This window comes from Psammomys obesus, unplaced genomic scaffold (assembly GCF_907164565.1).
Source record: "Psammomys obesus unplaced genomic scaffold, mPsaObe1.curated_primary_1811, whole genome shotgun sequence".
Taxonomy (NCBI): Eukaryota; Metazoa; Chordata; class Mammalia; order Rodentia; family Muridae; genus Psammomys; species Psammomys obesus.
Genome location: NW_026596463.1, coordinates 3,119,705 through 3,135,049, shown reverse-complemented (window position 1 = coordinate 3,135,049; position 15,345 = coordinate 3,119,705). Strand labels below are relative to the sequence as shown.

At 37.0% G+C, this 15,345-nt stretch overlaps 1 protein-coding gene across 1 annotated transcript in view; it reads right to left on the bottom strand.

Moving 5' to 3' along the window:
* Nucleotides 1-15,345, bottom strand: part of Ankrd31 (ankyrin repeat domain 31) — a 130,479-nt gene that overhangs the window by 85,524 nt on the left and 29,610 nt on the right. The window contains exons 6-9 of the mRNA XM_055598402.1: nt 14,781-14,824; nt 8,604-9,176; nt 6,290-6,570; nt 5,705-5,781 (exon numbers count right to left, since the gene is read on the bottom strand). Of these exons, the coding sequence (XP_055454377.1) occupies nt 5,705-5,781; nt 6,290-6,570; nt 8,604-9,176; nt 14,781-14,824 (975 nt within the window). The remainder of the gene's footprint in view (nt 1-5,704; nt 5,782-6,289; nt 6,571-8,603; nt 9,177-14,780; nt 14,825-15,345) is intronic.

Sequence of the window (15,345 nt, the reverse complement as noted above, 5' to 3'; positions counted from 1 at the left end):
GGCATGAGTGAAGAAGGGGGAGGGAGGATGGGACTGGGAGGGGAGGAAGGAGGGGCTTATGGGGGGATACAAAGTGAATAAAGTGTAATTAATAAAAAAATAAAATGTAACTAATAATAAAAATGAAATAAAATTATAAAAAAATCAAGAGAGTAAATGCTCTTGCAAGCAGATGAGTAAGGTTTATAGAGTCATGGTTATTAATTTGAGTATAAGATTTAAGAGCTAGAGAAAGAGAGTTCAGCAGGTAAAGGAACTTGCTAACCTTGGTGACCCAAGTTGAATCCTGGGGCTCTTCAGAGGAGAAGGAGAGAATTGATTTCCACAAATTTTCCTCTGATGTCTACACATTTGCTACTGCAAGTGTGCAGGCATGTGAATGTGTATGTGCACATGCACCCAGACTCACACATACATATATATGTACACTAAATCAGTAAGTAAATCTAAATAAAAAATATAAAGTTAAAAACTCTTGTTAAACAATGACCACACTGCAAACCTAGGCCTTAGTATCCGAAGTACTGGAGGAGGACTTACTTACCCATGGGCTAGTCCATCACTTACACACCACATAGTTTGTTCCTTTCTAAAAATGAAAGGAAAATTATAGATACTCCAAAGCAGGGGCCCAGCCTAGCCCACTGCTGTTCAGAGTATCTTTACAGTCACTCCTATTCAGATAACATGTAAGCGTCTCCCCAGAAGAGAGGCTGCTGTACCACAGGGAAAGACTTTTTCTGAGCAACCTGTCTACCCTCTACCTCATATTCTAGTCTATTTCTCTGTCCATTAGTCCTTCTGTATCTCTGCCATTACTATGCATTTCCCTTGAGATTTAGTTAACATCAGTTTCTCCCAGTTTTGATCTCATCTTACCTCCATTCAAGGTTAAGTCTGAATTCTGGAGGACTTTCCTTGATTGTCTAAAATTTCATTAATTTTCCTTCATTAATTTGCCTTTTATTTTGCTGCCTCTATTAGGTCTTGCTATAAGAAAGGGGGAAGAAAGGAAGGAAGGGAGGGAAGGAGGGAGGGAGGGAGAGAGGAAGGGAAGGAGAGAGGGAAGGAAAAACAGACAGACCACCCTAATTGCTAAACATTAGAGACTACTGTCCTTTCTTTACTAAAGAATACCAAGATCCTCCCACAGATAATATGTATTCCTACTAAGAAAAAAATGGTGCTTGCTCTAAAATATGTCTGTTTTGGTTGTACTTGGTATTATAATTATGTAATTTATCAAGAGAAGCAAATGAGAACACAAGGCATAAATAATTTTTCAGTGAACACTAAGCTGTGAAAAACATTAATGCCCAGTGACTTGTCTTCTCAAGGGAAACAACTAGAAAACACACAAAATATGTGTAGGACCCTGTTGCAAACAAGAAAATTTGCAGTTTGGATCTTTGGCCCTGAGTATAGGAAAATGAATTCAGTGAGCTCCAAGGTCCCAATGGCTTTTAGTTCAAATGAATTTTCAGTACAGGAGAGGGGTTTTACAAAGTAAGGTGATCTCACTAATCTTAGAAAATAGAATTAAGAGTTTGGGAAGGCTGTTATAGTTATAATTTAATTTTCCAAGTGGGATACCGTAGATGAGAAAATCTTAGGTACCAGAAATCTACATAAGGAGGCCCTTGAATCATTACCTAAATAAGTTGCTTGTTTAAGAAAGGAACCTTGGGCTGGGAGATGGACCAGTGGGTCAGGTGCTTGCTTTGTAAGCCTGAGAGCCTGAGTTTGGATCCCTAGCACCCATGTAAAAGCCATACACGATGGCATATCCCTGTGACCAGTTTTTAGGTATTAAATTTTGGCTAACAGTTTCAGAGCTAAAGTAGCTTTTATTATAAATTCCATCAAACTTTTGTCATAGATGATTGTGTTGTGACTAATATGCTCTTACTTCTTTCTAACACTGTTTCTTTTTGTTTTTCTACATAATAATTACCTAGAATGTCACAATGTTTAACAGAAGTGGTGAGAATAGATATTTTGTTAGAGGGGTTCTTGCTTATTTTAAGTTTAGTTTATCAACTTGACACAAACTGGAGTCATTTGGGAAGAGGGACTCTCAGTTGCAGTTTGCCCTGTGAGCAAAGCTGAGGGACATTTTCTTCCCTGATGATTGGTGTAGGAGAGTCCCGCTCGCTGTGCTGATGCCAGCCCTGGGCTACATGAGAAACTGTAAGAAAGCAGGCTGGACCAGCCATGGGAAGCAAGACCATAAGCAGTATTTCTCCAAAGCTTCTCCTTCAGTTCTTGATTCCATATCCCTGCCTTGAGTTCCTGCCCTGACTTCCCTTGGTAATAGGTTATGACCTAAGAATTGTAACATAAGAAAAGCAAAACAAAATAAAATAACTACCCCTCCCCATTTCTTTTAGTCATAGTACTTTGTCCCAGCAATACAAACCCTAACCAAGACAGAAAGAATATATCAATAAATATAATAGTTATATAATTTCTGTAGATGCCCTTTGTCAGATTGAGGAAATCCTCCTCTATCCATGGTTACTATAATTTTTAACTAAAAGTGAATGTTAGATATTATTATATGCTTTCTTTATATCTGCTGAAATAATCTATATAGTTTTTCCTTTTGAGATTGTTAACATACCAAGGTGCAATGAGTAATTTTCAAATTTAAGGCCACTATCAGTAGTAAAGCTTTTAGATATTAGTATTTTGGCATGTAAAACTCACACTATTTAACATATGCAAGTAGTGAGTGTGAAGACAAGGCCTGTAAAATCATTATCATAAAGATCAGACATAACCTCCCTCCTTGTACTGACTGTTTCATGACTTTGTTCCATGCTAGTACATTTAAACCTTTGTGTTGCATTACAATAGTTCTCCTGTTTCATGTTGGATCTTCTGTGGAATGTATTTCTATACATTTCTCCTTCCTATCTTAGTTCTTTGAATAATTCTTTAAAGAGACATGGACTTTTCAGTATTAAGACTACAAAAAAGATTCACCTCTGTTCTCTTCCAATTTTTTTTTCGCTTAAACCTTTGATCAGCCTAAAACTCAATTTAGAATGAGGGATGTTACCTGAAACACTTAGTCCTTTTTACCAATACTTTGAACTAAGGTCTGCATCACTCAACACCCTATATTCCCACTGTATCTGCTTTCCAAATCTAAATCCTTTTTTCAATTTTATTGATTTATCTGTGTAGTCCTATACCACGACAAATTAATTTCGGTGGCTTTCTTAAATGTTATCATTTACACAGAACAGATTCTTGCCACACTATCTTTGATTTAATTTTTCTAAATATTTTTTCTGTTTTTTTTTTATACTTAACTTTCTACCTGAAATTTGGTATAACTTTGTAGCATTCTTGTAGCTACTTTCCAGCCCTGTTAAAATAATAAAATGAACAAGCAAACAAAGATCTATGTATATGGGACTAGAGAGATTATTCAATGGGTAAGAGTACTTGCTCTGCAAGCATGAAGACCCGAGTTCAAATCCCTAGCACCCATGTAAAAACACAGACATAGTTGTGCATGCCAGAAATCTCACCACTAAGAGGCAAAAGAAGGTGGCTCTTCCAGCCATCCAATATAGCTAAAACAGCAAGCTTCCAGGCCAGGGAGAGATTCTGTCTCAAGGAAATAATGTGGAAAGTGGTAAAGCAAGACACCTGATGCCTCCTTCGGCCTCTGCATGCATAGGCACAGGCATGCACACCAACATACCCACATGCATGAAACACACACACAGCTCTATGGTTTGTATGTGTGTGCATGTTTGTACATATATGTGTGATATATGTGAGGATATGTGCAGGGGTGTATAGAGGCTAGCCAGAGGTCAATGTCACGAGTCTTTGCTCAGTCAGTTTCTGAGACAGGGTTTCTCACTAAACCTATAGCTAAAGGATTTGACAGAAAAGCTGACAATCAATACCCACACATCTTCCTGTCGCTGCCTCTCCAAGTGCTGGGGTTACAAGAATGTGCTTGTCTCAGTCACTGTTCTGTGGCTAGGAGGAGGCACTATGACAAAGGCAACACTTACAAAACAAAGCGTCAACTTGTGGGCTTACAATTGCAGAGGTTTAGTCCATTGTTATCATGGTAGGAACATGGCAGCATCCGTGTCACAGTAGCTAAGAGCTACACCCTGACCCTCAGGTCTGAAGGGGGGTTATTGAAACCTCTAAGCTCACCCACATTGATATAGTCCATCCAACAAGGCCACACCGACTCCAACACGCCACATTTCTTAATTCGCCTAATCTTTTCAAAAGTTCTACTCCCTGGTGACTAAACATTCAAAAACATGAGCCTATGAGTACCATTTATTCAAACCACCACAGTGCTGGAAATTAAACTCAGGTCCTGTATTTGTTTAGAAAGCATTTTCCTGACTGAGCTACATCCTCCACCCCCCAAACCTACTTTTGATTGAGATCTCAAGTACTTGTAAGTAACTGAGAGGGAAGAAAGCTTCTTAAGTTCTAAATCTAATTGAGAACTAGTTTCTTGTTTCCATTTGTTCAACTTTTGGTACGTCAGGAGGAATTTTAAACCCTCTTCTTATAGGTATGATACAGGTTTAATTGTCAGAAGTAGCATTTTTCTTCTTTTTTACAGCACTGTAATTATTATAATTATATATAATTTCCTCTTACACTGCTTATCTAGTTAATATATGAGATATACTGTTCTTGGGATTTTTTTTCAGTTTATTAAATTTGTGTTTTATTTTGAAATGATTTCAGACTCTCAGAAAATGTAAATATAATAATGTTCTAAGAATATAGCCAAGTGGTTGAGAGTTTGCTTAGCATGTGTGAAGCCTTCAGTTTGACCTGAGTAGAAAAAATAAGCAAATGATTCAAAGTTAAACATTTTACCACAACTTTAAATAATTTTCATCTATTCTTTTCTACCTACCTATCCCATCCATCCATCCATCTACCTATCTATCCATCCATCCACCCACCCACTCACCCATCCATCTACCTACCTATCCATCCATCCATCCATCCATCCATCCATCCATCCATCCATCCACCCATTCACCCATTCACCCATCCATCTACCTATCCATTCATCCATCCATCCATCCATCCATCCATCCATCCATCCATCCATCCATCTATCCATCCATCCATCCACGCACTCACCCATCCATCTACCTATCCATTCATCCATCCACCTACCCACTCACCCATTCATCTACCTACCTACCTATCCTCTGTAGTACATAACAGATATTGTAGTACATAACAGATGGAATGATAGTGAAGAACTTTTATACAGCAAGTTTTACCACTAATACTTAACATGTATTTTCTAAGAAATAAACACTCTCTTATACAATCAAAAGTATTATTTTCAAATTCAGAAAACTCACATGCAATCTATAATCCATGTTTCAATGTTGTCACATGCACTACTACTTTTAACCACTGTTTCTATATTCTTTTATTGTAACACAACTTTTTAGTTTAATATTATAGGTTATATAGAAACAGAACAAGTTAGTAATAATTGACCTGTTAATTAATAATTTGCCTTCTTCTTTTCTCTACCAGTATTTTTGGTATGCATTGTCAGTCTTTTGCTGTGTTAGCCATACACCCAAATATGAAATCATATTAGAAATTGCTCTACTTCAGTTCTGTTTCTGTAACCTACTTGAAGGAATGAAGAAATATTCAAAATATGTCTCACCATTTTTTATTCTAAGTTGTTTCTTTTTCCTTACATGTTCACTCTTGATACTGGATGAATGCATATTCTTCCTGTTACTGTAAATCATTAAAACAGGATCCAGCATTCTTTTAAAAATGGGCTTATTAAATAATTGCAATCTTTTCCATAAACATTCATGAAAAAAATCACATAAAAGTTTGACAAAAAAATTGAAAACCCAAAGACAATTACTAAGTTATTCTCAACTGGAAAAGCAACTTAAACATGAAGATGGGGTCTAAGAAAGCTGTAGATAACTCTGTGAGAGACAGGCCCCTGTCAGACTTTTAATTGTTAGGCCTCCTTACTCCCCAAGCTGGCATGTTACTATCCACTCTATTCATCTCGTAGGAAAAGGAGGCAAGTTTTTTGCAGTGTTGTGATGGGTAAAGGGAGTTGTTATATAGTAGGGCACTGATCAAAAACTGCAGAAAAAAACCCCTAGCAAAATAAAAGGCTTTTTACTTAGGGGTAGATTGATACCGCTTCTAACATCCTCCATCACCCAATTACCAATTGGATTTGCAGCGTATCTGCTAAGAATAATATAATTTGATAGCATACCTGAAATTCTCAGTTGTAAATGTGCTATCCATTTGATCATCATAGCTAAGTGTTTCAGATGAAATCCTTTCTGGCATCTTCAATATGCCAACTGTTAGCATCACATCTCTGCTTGCTTTCAGTTTTTCCAGTCTAGATGATCTTCTTAGTACTTGAGGTGTTTCCTGGATGGAGGCATTTTTCATGAGATCTGAATTTCCCTTATTGTTTAGTTGCTCATAAGAGGTGGCATTTTCATGAGTCAATGTTTGCAACTTAAACAGTTTTGCATCTTCTAAAGTCTATGAAGATATACATATAACCATAGTTACATTAAAACAAAAAATTAAAATTATCTTCTACTTTGTTACAACTAAAATGTCTTTAAGATGAAAGCATAACAACTCATAAGCACATGTGCACATAATGAAAAATTCTATAATCATATTTTTAAAAGAACATAGATTTTAAGCTTATGGAAAACATAAGCAGCCAGTCTTGGTGACACATATCTATAATTCCAGCACTAAAAAAATGAAACAGGGGGACTGTGAGTTTGAGGTCAGCCTGGACTTCATAAGGAGATTGGGTGGCAGAGGAGAAAAGGAAAGACCTTATTTCATCAATATTCACTTTAAAATTCAAAGAAAAATAAAAGATCACTTTTGGTGCATTGATTTGTAAGGAAGTTGTTCAGAATAAGACACACACATAAGAACATGACAAAGACCAGTCAAGATCAGATTAAGGGTCTGTGCAACCCAGTACTCCATTGACAGAAGCAATGAAATTTAGGGGATAAGGTGATACATAATTTTTATATTTTCAAAGATCAATAGAATGTCATGAATCTTCTAATTTCTCCTTGATAAACTACTATAGATCTAACTTCTACAAAGACATTTACATTTTACATGTACCACCTAAACCTGTTGAGCTCATTTATGTACCCAGATGCAAAGCTTCACAAAATAAAATATTAAATATTTTCATCGCAGCTGAGTTTTAAACTTTATTTCTTTTTACTGTTTAAGGGGTTTCTCTCCTTAAACTTGAAGACTCACTAAAACCTGTGCTTGCTCTACCAGTATTAATATTTTCTACATTTTACTCAGTCTTTCTTCTCATACCAGAACTGAGATGTTTAATCATCTTTATCTCCTTGATAAGGATCAAGGAGATCTTTATGTGTCTTTCTTCTGTTTTCTTTTCTGAGTCCTATATTAAGGTCTATCTGAGAGTTGACAGCCAGACTACATTGGCATTACTACAGGTTTATATGCTCCAACAGAAACTCAGGCTTTCTCTAAATCTTCTTGAGGATGAGGAAATAAAAAAGAAATCTGTTTCCATTATTAATTGATTAAATTATAATACATTTGCATCCTATTTAGTAATCTAAAAGATTTAAAAGTTCTAAATTTCCCCACATTAAAAAGATAAGCAACATATATTTAAAAAATAAGTTGCAATGCATTCTGTATTATACAGTCTCATTTAAATGAAATAAATGAGCACAGGATAGAAGTAACTGAAGATGCACCAAACTGTGGATCTAGGTGGGGGACTTGTGTTACCATACTGTTAAATAATCTTGTAATGTCGGATATGTTCTTTTGGTTTTGGTCCGGAGACAGGGTGCTACTGTGGGCCCATGCTGGTCTTGAACGCCTGAACTGTTGACCCTGTTGCCTCAGCCTCTCTAGTGTGGGTATTACAAGAATGTATCACCATATTTGCATTTAATTTTAAAATAATGAAAACACAAACTCTCAACATGAAAAGGGAACTTGGCTCCTATTATGTCACTACAGGGCCTCCAGGCATAATGTAGAAATTCTAAAACCACAAGTTATGGCTCTTCACCCGTACACTAAAAGTAATCAGAGCTTAAAGAAAGCTTGATTCTTCCCTTGACACTCAGTAGCCCAAATTACTCTATGTCAAACCACAGGGCTCATTATCTACTCTGTACTCAGGTAAATATAGTAATATTCTGAACAAGAGAAATTTCTGATAAGAAATTCTTTCTTATATACTAAAAAAAAAACAAATGATATGCCTTCTTATATAAATTGAGGAGAAAAGAATTTTAACTTAATCCCTTACAAGTACTTGTAAAAGGAGCAATCTAGCTGTGAAAGTTACACAATATCTTCTAGATGTTGGTATCTGATGAAATGATTTGAATTTAACAGAATCAAGATTGTTACAGGTCACGACAAAAGTTATATTCAGATAATCATACAGTGTATACACACTTGTCCTACTGAAAGATGGTTGTTTCACAACCTAGATAACCTGAACTTTTTCAACAGTAGGATAGAAAATTCACCTGTTCTATCTGTGTGCAATCTTCATCTATCTGAGACATAGTGGGCTGCACTTGTAAACATTCATTTCCACCACTAACACAGCTGCTTTTCTCTTGTTCTTGACAGACAGGTCCTACACCAGCACCCGGTAATGTGTTGGTGGTTGCCAGGAAGTCAGCTGGCAATGTAGCAACATCCTTCATGTTTTCTTGTACATCTTTATAACATGCTGACAAGGCATTCAAATGGCCTGACACAGAATTCAAGGAGTTGCTCAATGGGTTCAACAAATCTTGAGAACTGAAGTCATTCATTATTTCAAGAAGGGTTTCCTCTTGGGTGCCTCCTGATGATTCTAGTAAACTTTCTATAGCAGACACAAATGTTTCAAGAGACTTTTCTTCATCTTTGGTTTCTTTAGATGTCATGGTCAGCGTTACTTCCTCTCCAGGCTCAGAAAATGTATCCGTTACTGCTAAGGTCTTCACTGGCTCTGGTAATGATTTCTCCTTTAGTGCAACCAAATCAGATGCCATAAGAGAAGTACCTGAGAGAAGACTAATTTCAGGGGAATCTATGTTTTCACTTAGTTCCTGTGTATTACATAAAACACAAAGTAACATTAAAAATTAGATTTATAACTCATTTTGTTAGTAATTTATTTTTACCAACTGTCTACTTCATCCATAAATAAAAATATTCCTTACTACTTTCCTATATGAAATTGGTAATGCCTGAATATATGGTTAAATGGACCAAGAGTGACACTTGTATCACAGATAACAAATTATCTCTTCAACTAAGCTTTAATTATCTGCTCCAACAAAAGAGACAGATGATCTGGATATTTAAATTAAGAAATGACCTCAATACTTCAAAGTTTAAGTAATGATATAAAATTCTTTCTTGTGAAAAACTGATATAATTTCACCTTCTGAATAAACATGCAAATATGAAATAAGAAAATGAAATGAATAGGAAATCAGAAAGGGAAATAAAATGTATGAGGGTGCAATTCTATGAAAATTTATGAATCCTGATTTTAAATTGATAACTTGGTTTTTTAAATTTTAAACAAACAAAAACCAACTTTCCCAGCGAGTTTACTTTGAAAGGCAATACTATAACAGATTATTCTTGTTCTTACAAAGTTTCCAATGTCCAATATTAGAATCAGTCTTAAAGTTTCTATCCAAATTAGCTGCTATGCTACTCAGAAAAATAATATACTTTATAGGTGTTGAAATTTATAGTTTTTAGTCACTTTTGTGGTCCCCCTGTGGAGGAATTTTAATCCAGCAACATGGCTGCTGTGGCAAGGGATCACATCTAAAAACCTTCTAGGTCTATGTGATCCAGCTGGAATACAGGCATGCCCTTGGTACATGAATTTAATCCCAAACAATGAAAGAAAGTTTAGTTTATAGAAGAAAACAGCTATGTTTGAAAGTAAGTCTAATTGAGGGAAGGTCAAAGGATGAATCAAAGAATGAGAACAGAATGAGCCAGGGATAGGACATGGCCAGCTCTCGGGAGAACAGCAGGCTCCCTAAGAGCAGCGCAGGGAGAGCAGTGAGGGTACTAGGAGTAGGACACTTAGAGTGTGTGGCAGCTTTACCGGGACAGTTTTTCAGACAGGTTGCAGAGAGAATGAAGCCAGAGAATGAAAAGGAACCAGAAGATTAGAACATATTGCCAGAATTAGTTTGAGATGAAGCAGAGCAATTCAGTCAGAAGCAGAGAGAGAAGCCAGATTGAATCCATCAGCTTGGTAAAGAGTTTGGGCCAGAACAGCTGAGTTGAACCAGCTAGCAAGAGTTCAGAAACAACTAGAAAGGGTAAATTTAAATGTAACTGATAAGAAAAAAATAAAATACGAAAAAAAAAAAAAAAGAAAGGGTAAATTTATTCAGCAATAAGTCTCAGAGTCTGAAAGCATTCTAAGCCTAGGATAGTAGATGGAGGCTGAAAGCTGAAACCTTCGTGGTTCAGATTATTGAAGATTAGATTACGAGGCTAGAAGCTTCCAGTCCTAGCCCTAAGGATAGTTAGATCAGAGAAAAAAGTGACCTGGGCTCAGCTCAAGCCCTGTATTTGTATAGATTTGGTATGGCACCTATTTCATCCCCTTGTCAGAGGAAATAAAAATAACATTTACACCCCCACAACATGTCCACTACCTCTCTGGCAAGAAGCGTTATCATGTCCTTAGACTGCTAATAATTTGTTCTAAGTTGGATTAAAAAAAAGTTAAAAAAAATAAATTAATTAATTAACATATTCTATCTGCCACCATCTCCCATGTCTACAGCATACAGTGCCTAAGAAAATACCTTTACCTGTAATAACTACTACTAACTACTAACTACTTTCTTATAAGCTAAGAAAACCAAGAACTGGATCCTACTCTATATTTGAGTCACATCTCAAGGGCTCCCTATTTAAAGTCCTTTTACGTTTATTAAATTCAGAACACTAAGGTGTACCAAGCAATAGCCCCATAGAAACTTAATAGGTAAGAGTAGCTAACCCCATGGCAGTTCAGTGTCCAAGTGGGTTACATAGTAATGGGAAGAGGGACTGCCTCTGACATAATCTGATTGGCCTGCTCGTTGATCACTTCCCCCTGAGGGGGGAGCAGCCTTACCAGGCCACAGTAGAGGACAATGCAGCCACTTTTGATGAGAACTGATAGACTAAGATCAGAAAGAAGAGGAGAACCTCCCCTATCAGTGGACTTGGGGAGTGGCATGCATGCAGAAAGGGGAGGGAGGGTGGGATAGGCAGGGGAGGAGGGAGGGGCTTATGGGGGGATACAAAATGAATAAAGTGTAATTAATAAAAAATTAAAAAAAAAATTTATGTTACTCAAAAAAAAAAAAAAAAAAAAAGAGTAGCTAACCTCCAGGAAGCAATAAACAGTTTTGCTGATTTTTTCCTAAGAAATTTTTGGTGAGACAAAAATTAATCAAGTTGCTTACCTATAAAGTTTTTCAAAATATATAAAGATCTAAGACACAATGGTCCCCAAACATTCTATTTAAAAGTTTGTTTTCAGACGATCTACTCATATAGTCAGTGAAAAGTAAGTATCAGAGAAGAAGCAATTACTTTGGTCAATATTACCACTCACATGACACAGATCCAAAATCAAGAAAGGACTTGAGGCATGAATTAATGACTTATGAAGGGAAGGAACAACATACATTTATTGATACAATAAATACAACTGATACAACTAGGTGCCAGGCCAGAAGTCATCATTGCTCATGGTCTTCACAACAGCTCTTTGAAACGTCTCTCTGTAGGTATACAGATTTTAGTATGTTTATCCTATATCTTATGTCTAATATCCACTTATAAGTGAGTATATACCATGTGTGTCTTTCTGCTTCTGGGATACTTCACCCAGGATGATCTTTTCTAGTTCCCACCATTTGCCTGAAAATTTCATGATTTCTTTGTTTTTAATTGCTGAGTAGTATTCCATTGTGTAAATGTACCACAATTTCTGTATCCATTCCTCCATTTGAGGGACATCTGGGTTGTTTCCAGGTTCTGGCTATTACGAATAAAGCTGCTATGAACATGGTTGAGCAAATGTCCTTGTTGTGTATTTGAGCATCTTTTGGATATATGCCTAGGAGTGGAAGCTAATCAAGAAGGAGGACCCTGGGTAAGATGATCAATCCTCATTCAGAAAGGCAAACAGGATGGACATTGGAAGAGGGAGAAAACAGGGAATAGGACAGGAGCCTACTACAGAGGGCCTCTGAAAGACTCTTCCCAGCAGGATATCAAAACATATGCTGAGACTCATAACCAAACTTTTGGCAGGCTGCAGGGAATCTTGTGAAAGAAGGGGGAAATGAAAGACCTGGAGGGAACAGGAGCTCCACAAGAAGAGCAATATAACCAAAAAAAAAAAAAAAAAAATGGGTACAGGGGTATTTTCTGAGACTGATACTGATACTCCAGCCAAGGACCATTCATGGAGATAATCTAGAACCCCTGCACAGATGTAGCCCATGGCAGCGAAGGCTCCAAATGGGTTCCCTACTAATGGGAACAGGGACAGTCTCTGACATGAACTCAGTAACTGGTTCTTTGATCACCTCCCCGATAGCAGGAGCAGCCTTACCAGGCCACAGAGGAAGACAATACAGCCAGTCCTGATGAGACCTGATAGGGTCAGATGAGAGGGTAGAAGGACCTCCCCTATCAGTGGACTTTTGGGGAGGGGCATGGGAGGAGAAGAAAGAGGCTGGATGGAGTTGGGAAGGGACGAGGGAGGAGGCTACAGCTGGGATACAAAGTGAATAAGTTGTAATTAATAAGAAATAAATATATTAAAGAAAAGAAATATCTCTCTGTCAGTACTTTATAGATACAAACAAGAGTTACCCTTGAAGCCACATCCACTCCAAATCCTCTGGCTCAAACCTCAGCAAAAAAGATTGGTAATTATATAGAAGGGACAGGTAAGATGAGATAGCCAGGTAAAATAAGGTGGGCCTAGAAGGTCCGTTACTTGATATCTTGAGGGAGGATGTGAGTCCACTGTGGGCAGAGCCAGTTCACAGCACGAAATAAAAAGCAAAGACAATACAGGCCCTTGATAAACATTAGCAACAGGACAATGAAAAACAAGCCTGAAATAATAAAGAAGTAAGGTTAACATTAAAAACAACAAAAAAGGTTACACTCCATCATTTGGGCATACATAATACCAAATTGTACACTTCTCTAAACATAGAAAAAGAGACTTGCAATAGTTGTAAAGAACACAGATCAGAAAATTACTAAAGATAATTAAGAATAAATACATGAACAGAGTTTTAGACAACGTTTTCCTCCCCAAGGACTATCTTTCAGAAAGATATCTTTCAGAAAACACCATGTGAGCTTACAAGACAGGGAAGGATACAATAATCCTACCCAGATATAACAACTCTGAACCATAACAATGACCAGTACAGCACAACAATCTTAATGGTGCAATAGTGGCAATAGTACATTGTTGAAAACCAACAGCTCTTTAGTTGGACATAAGACATGTTCAATAAGAGTTCCTTAGCACTGGAAACCTAGACAACTACCCAGGGCTACTAGTGAGGTCATGGACCTTAGAGGAGACCCTACAATTGCCACTTTACTAAACCAGCATGATTCCTAAATACATTCTAAATATTTACAAAAAAAAATCTCTACAAAAAAAAATCTCTTTGCAACACAAGGAGAAAGTTACAGAAAAACCCAACTGATCAAAATATGGAGAACAACCAACAGATCTACAAGACAACCACTGCACTTACAGCTCAGGGATTATTGAAGAGAGGGCAGAAAGACTGTAAAAGCCAAAGGAACAGAAAATTTGCTGTGAGATTATATCTTCTAGAAATGTCAGAGAGGCTACACACTTGTTGTTCATTAACAAGACCTGAACAATGATGACACCAATAAACTTGTTAACATGGTAGGGGGAGAGTTTGTGGGGTCTCAACCCTAACCAAGGCACTACAGACAATGGGGGAATGCTGAGAGTGGAAGAAATGATCTTCCCCAGGGTGGTCAGCTCTGAGGTCATATACATACAGGTAACAAACTGAACAAGCTGTAATACATTTAAGAACATAAACACACACAAACACACAAACAAACACACACACACACACATGACTTTGAACTTAAGACTCTTCTGGGTGTTGAGATTACAGGCCTGCATATAAGAAGTATAAAAACATTAAAAAAAAAAAAAAGACCATGAATTTGAGAGAGAGAGAGCAGACAAGTAGAGTGCATGGGAGAAGTCAGAGGAAAGAAAATGAAAGAGCAATGGTGTAATTATATTATAACTTCAAAAAATATTATAGCTGTGTAGTAGTAGCATGCCTTTAATCCTAACACCTGAGATATAGAGACAAGTAGATCTTTGTGAGATCAAGGCCAGCCTGGTGTACAGCAAGAGTTCCAGGACAGCCAGGGCTACAAATAGAGACCCTGTCTCCTCCTCTACCCCCCCCCCACATACACACCAAATTTATAAAAAAAAAAAGAATAGGTTTCTAGCTATTGATGTGATTTAGTCAGATTAATACCTAGAGGAGAGTCTAAATAAGCTTGAAACTTAAACAACATGACTTTTAAGAAATCTAAATCCACAATCTACAGAGCCAATCTTGGTTACATAAACCAACCTTTTCTGGGTGTGGCAAATTTTCACAATTTTCAGCTTCAGGCCCTAGAAGAGAACAGTATGCATTTATTCTAGTTTTATTCAACCAGGATTTTATAACAACAAAACTTGAGCTTTCTTAAATAACTCAACAGACATCTCAAACATTTTAAAAATATATCAATTTGTTGATGTAAACATTATTATTTAGAAAATGATAAAATTCTTTATTTCTTGGGCTGGGGATATAGCTCATCTGGTAGACTGCTTCCCTGGTGGACTTACTTATCCCTAGTAAGCCTTAAACCCTTAAACTAGAAGCGGTAGTGCAGCCCAGGCCTATAATCCAGTACTCAGGAGTGGGGTCAGAAGCTCAAAGCCATCCTAGACTGCCCAGTGACATTAAGACTAACCAGGGTTAAATCAGACACTTTGGTTCTTCATTTTTTAAGAAAGAGCTAGAGAAAGAGAGAGGAAGAAAGGGAGAGGGAGGGAGAAAAAACCAAGAGAAAGAAAGAAGGAAGGAAGGAAGGAAGGAAGGAAAGAAAGAAAGAAAGAAAGAAAGAAAGAAAGAAAGAAAGAAAGAA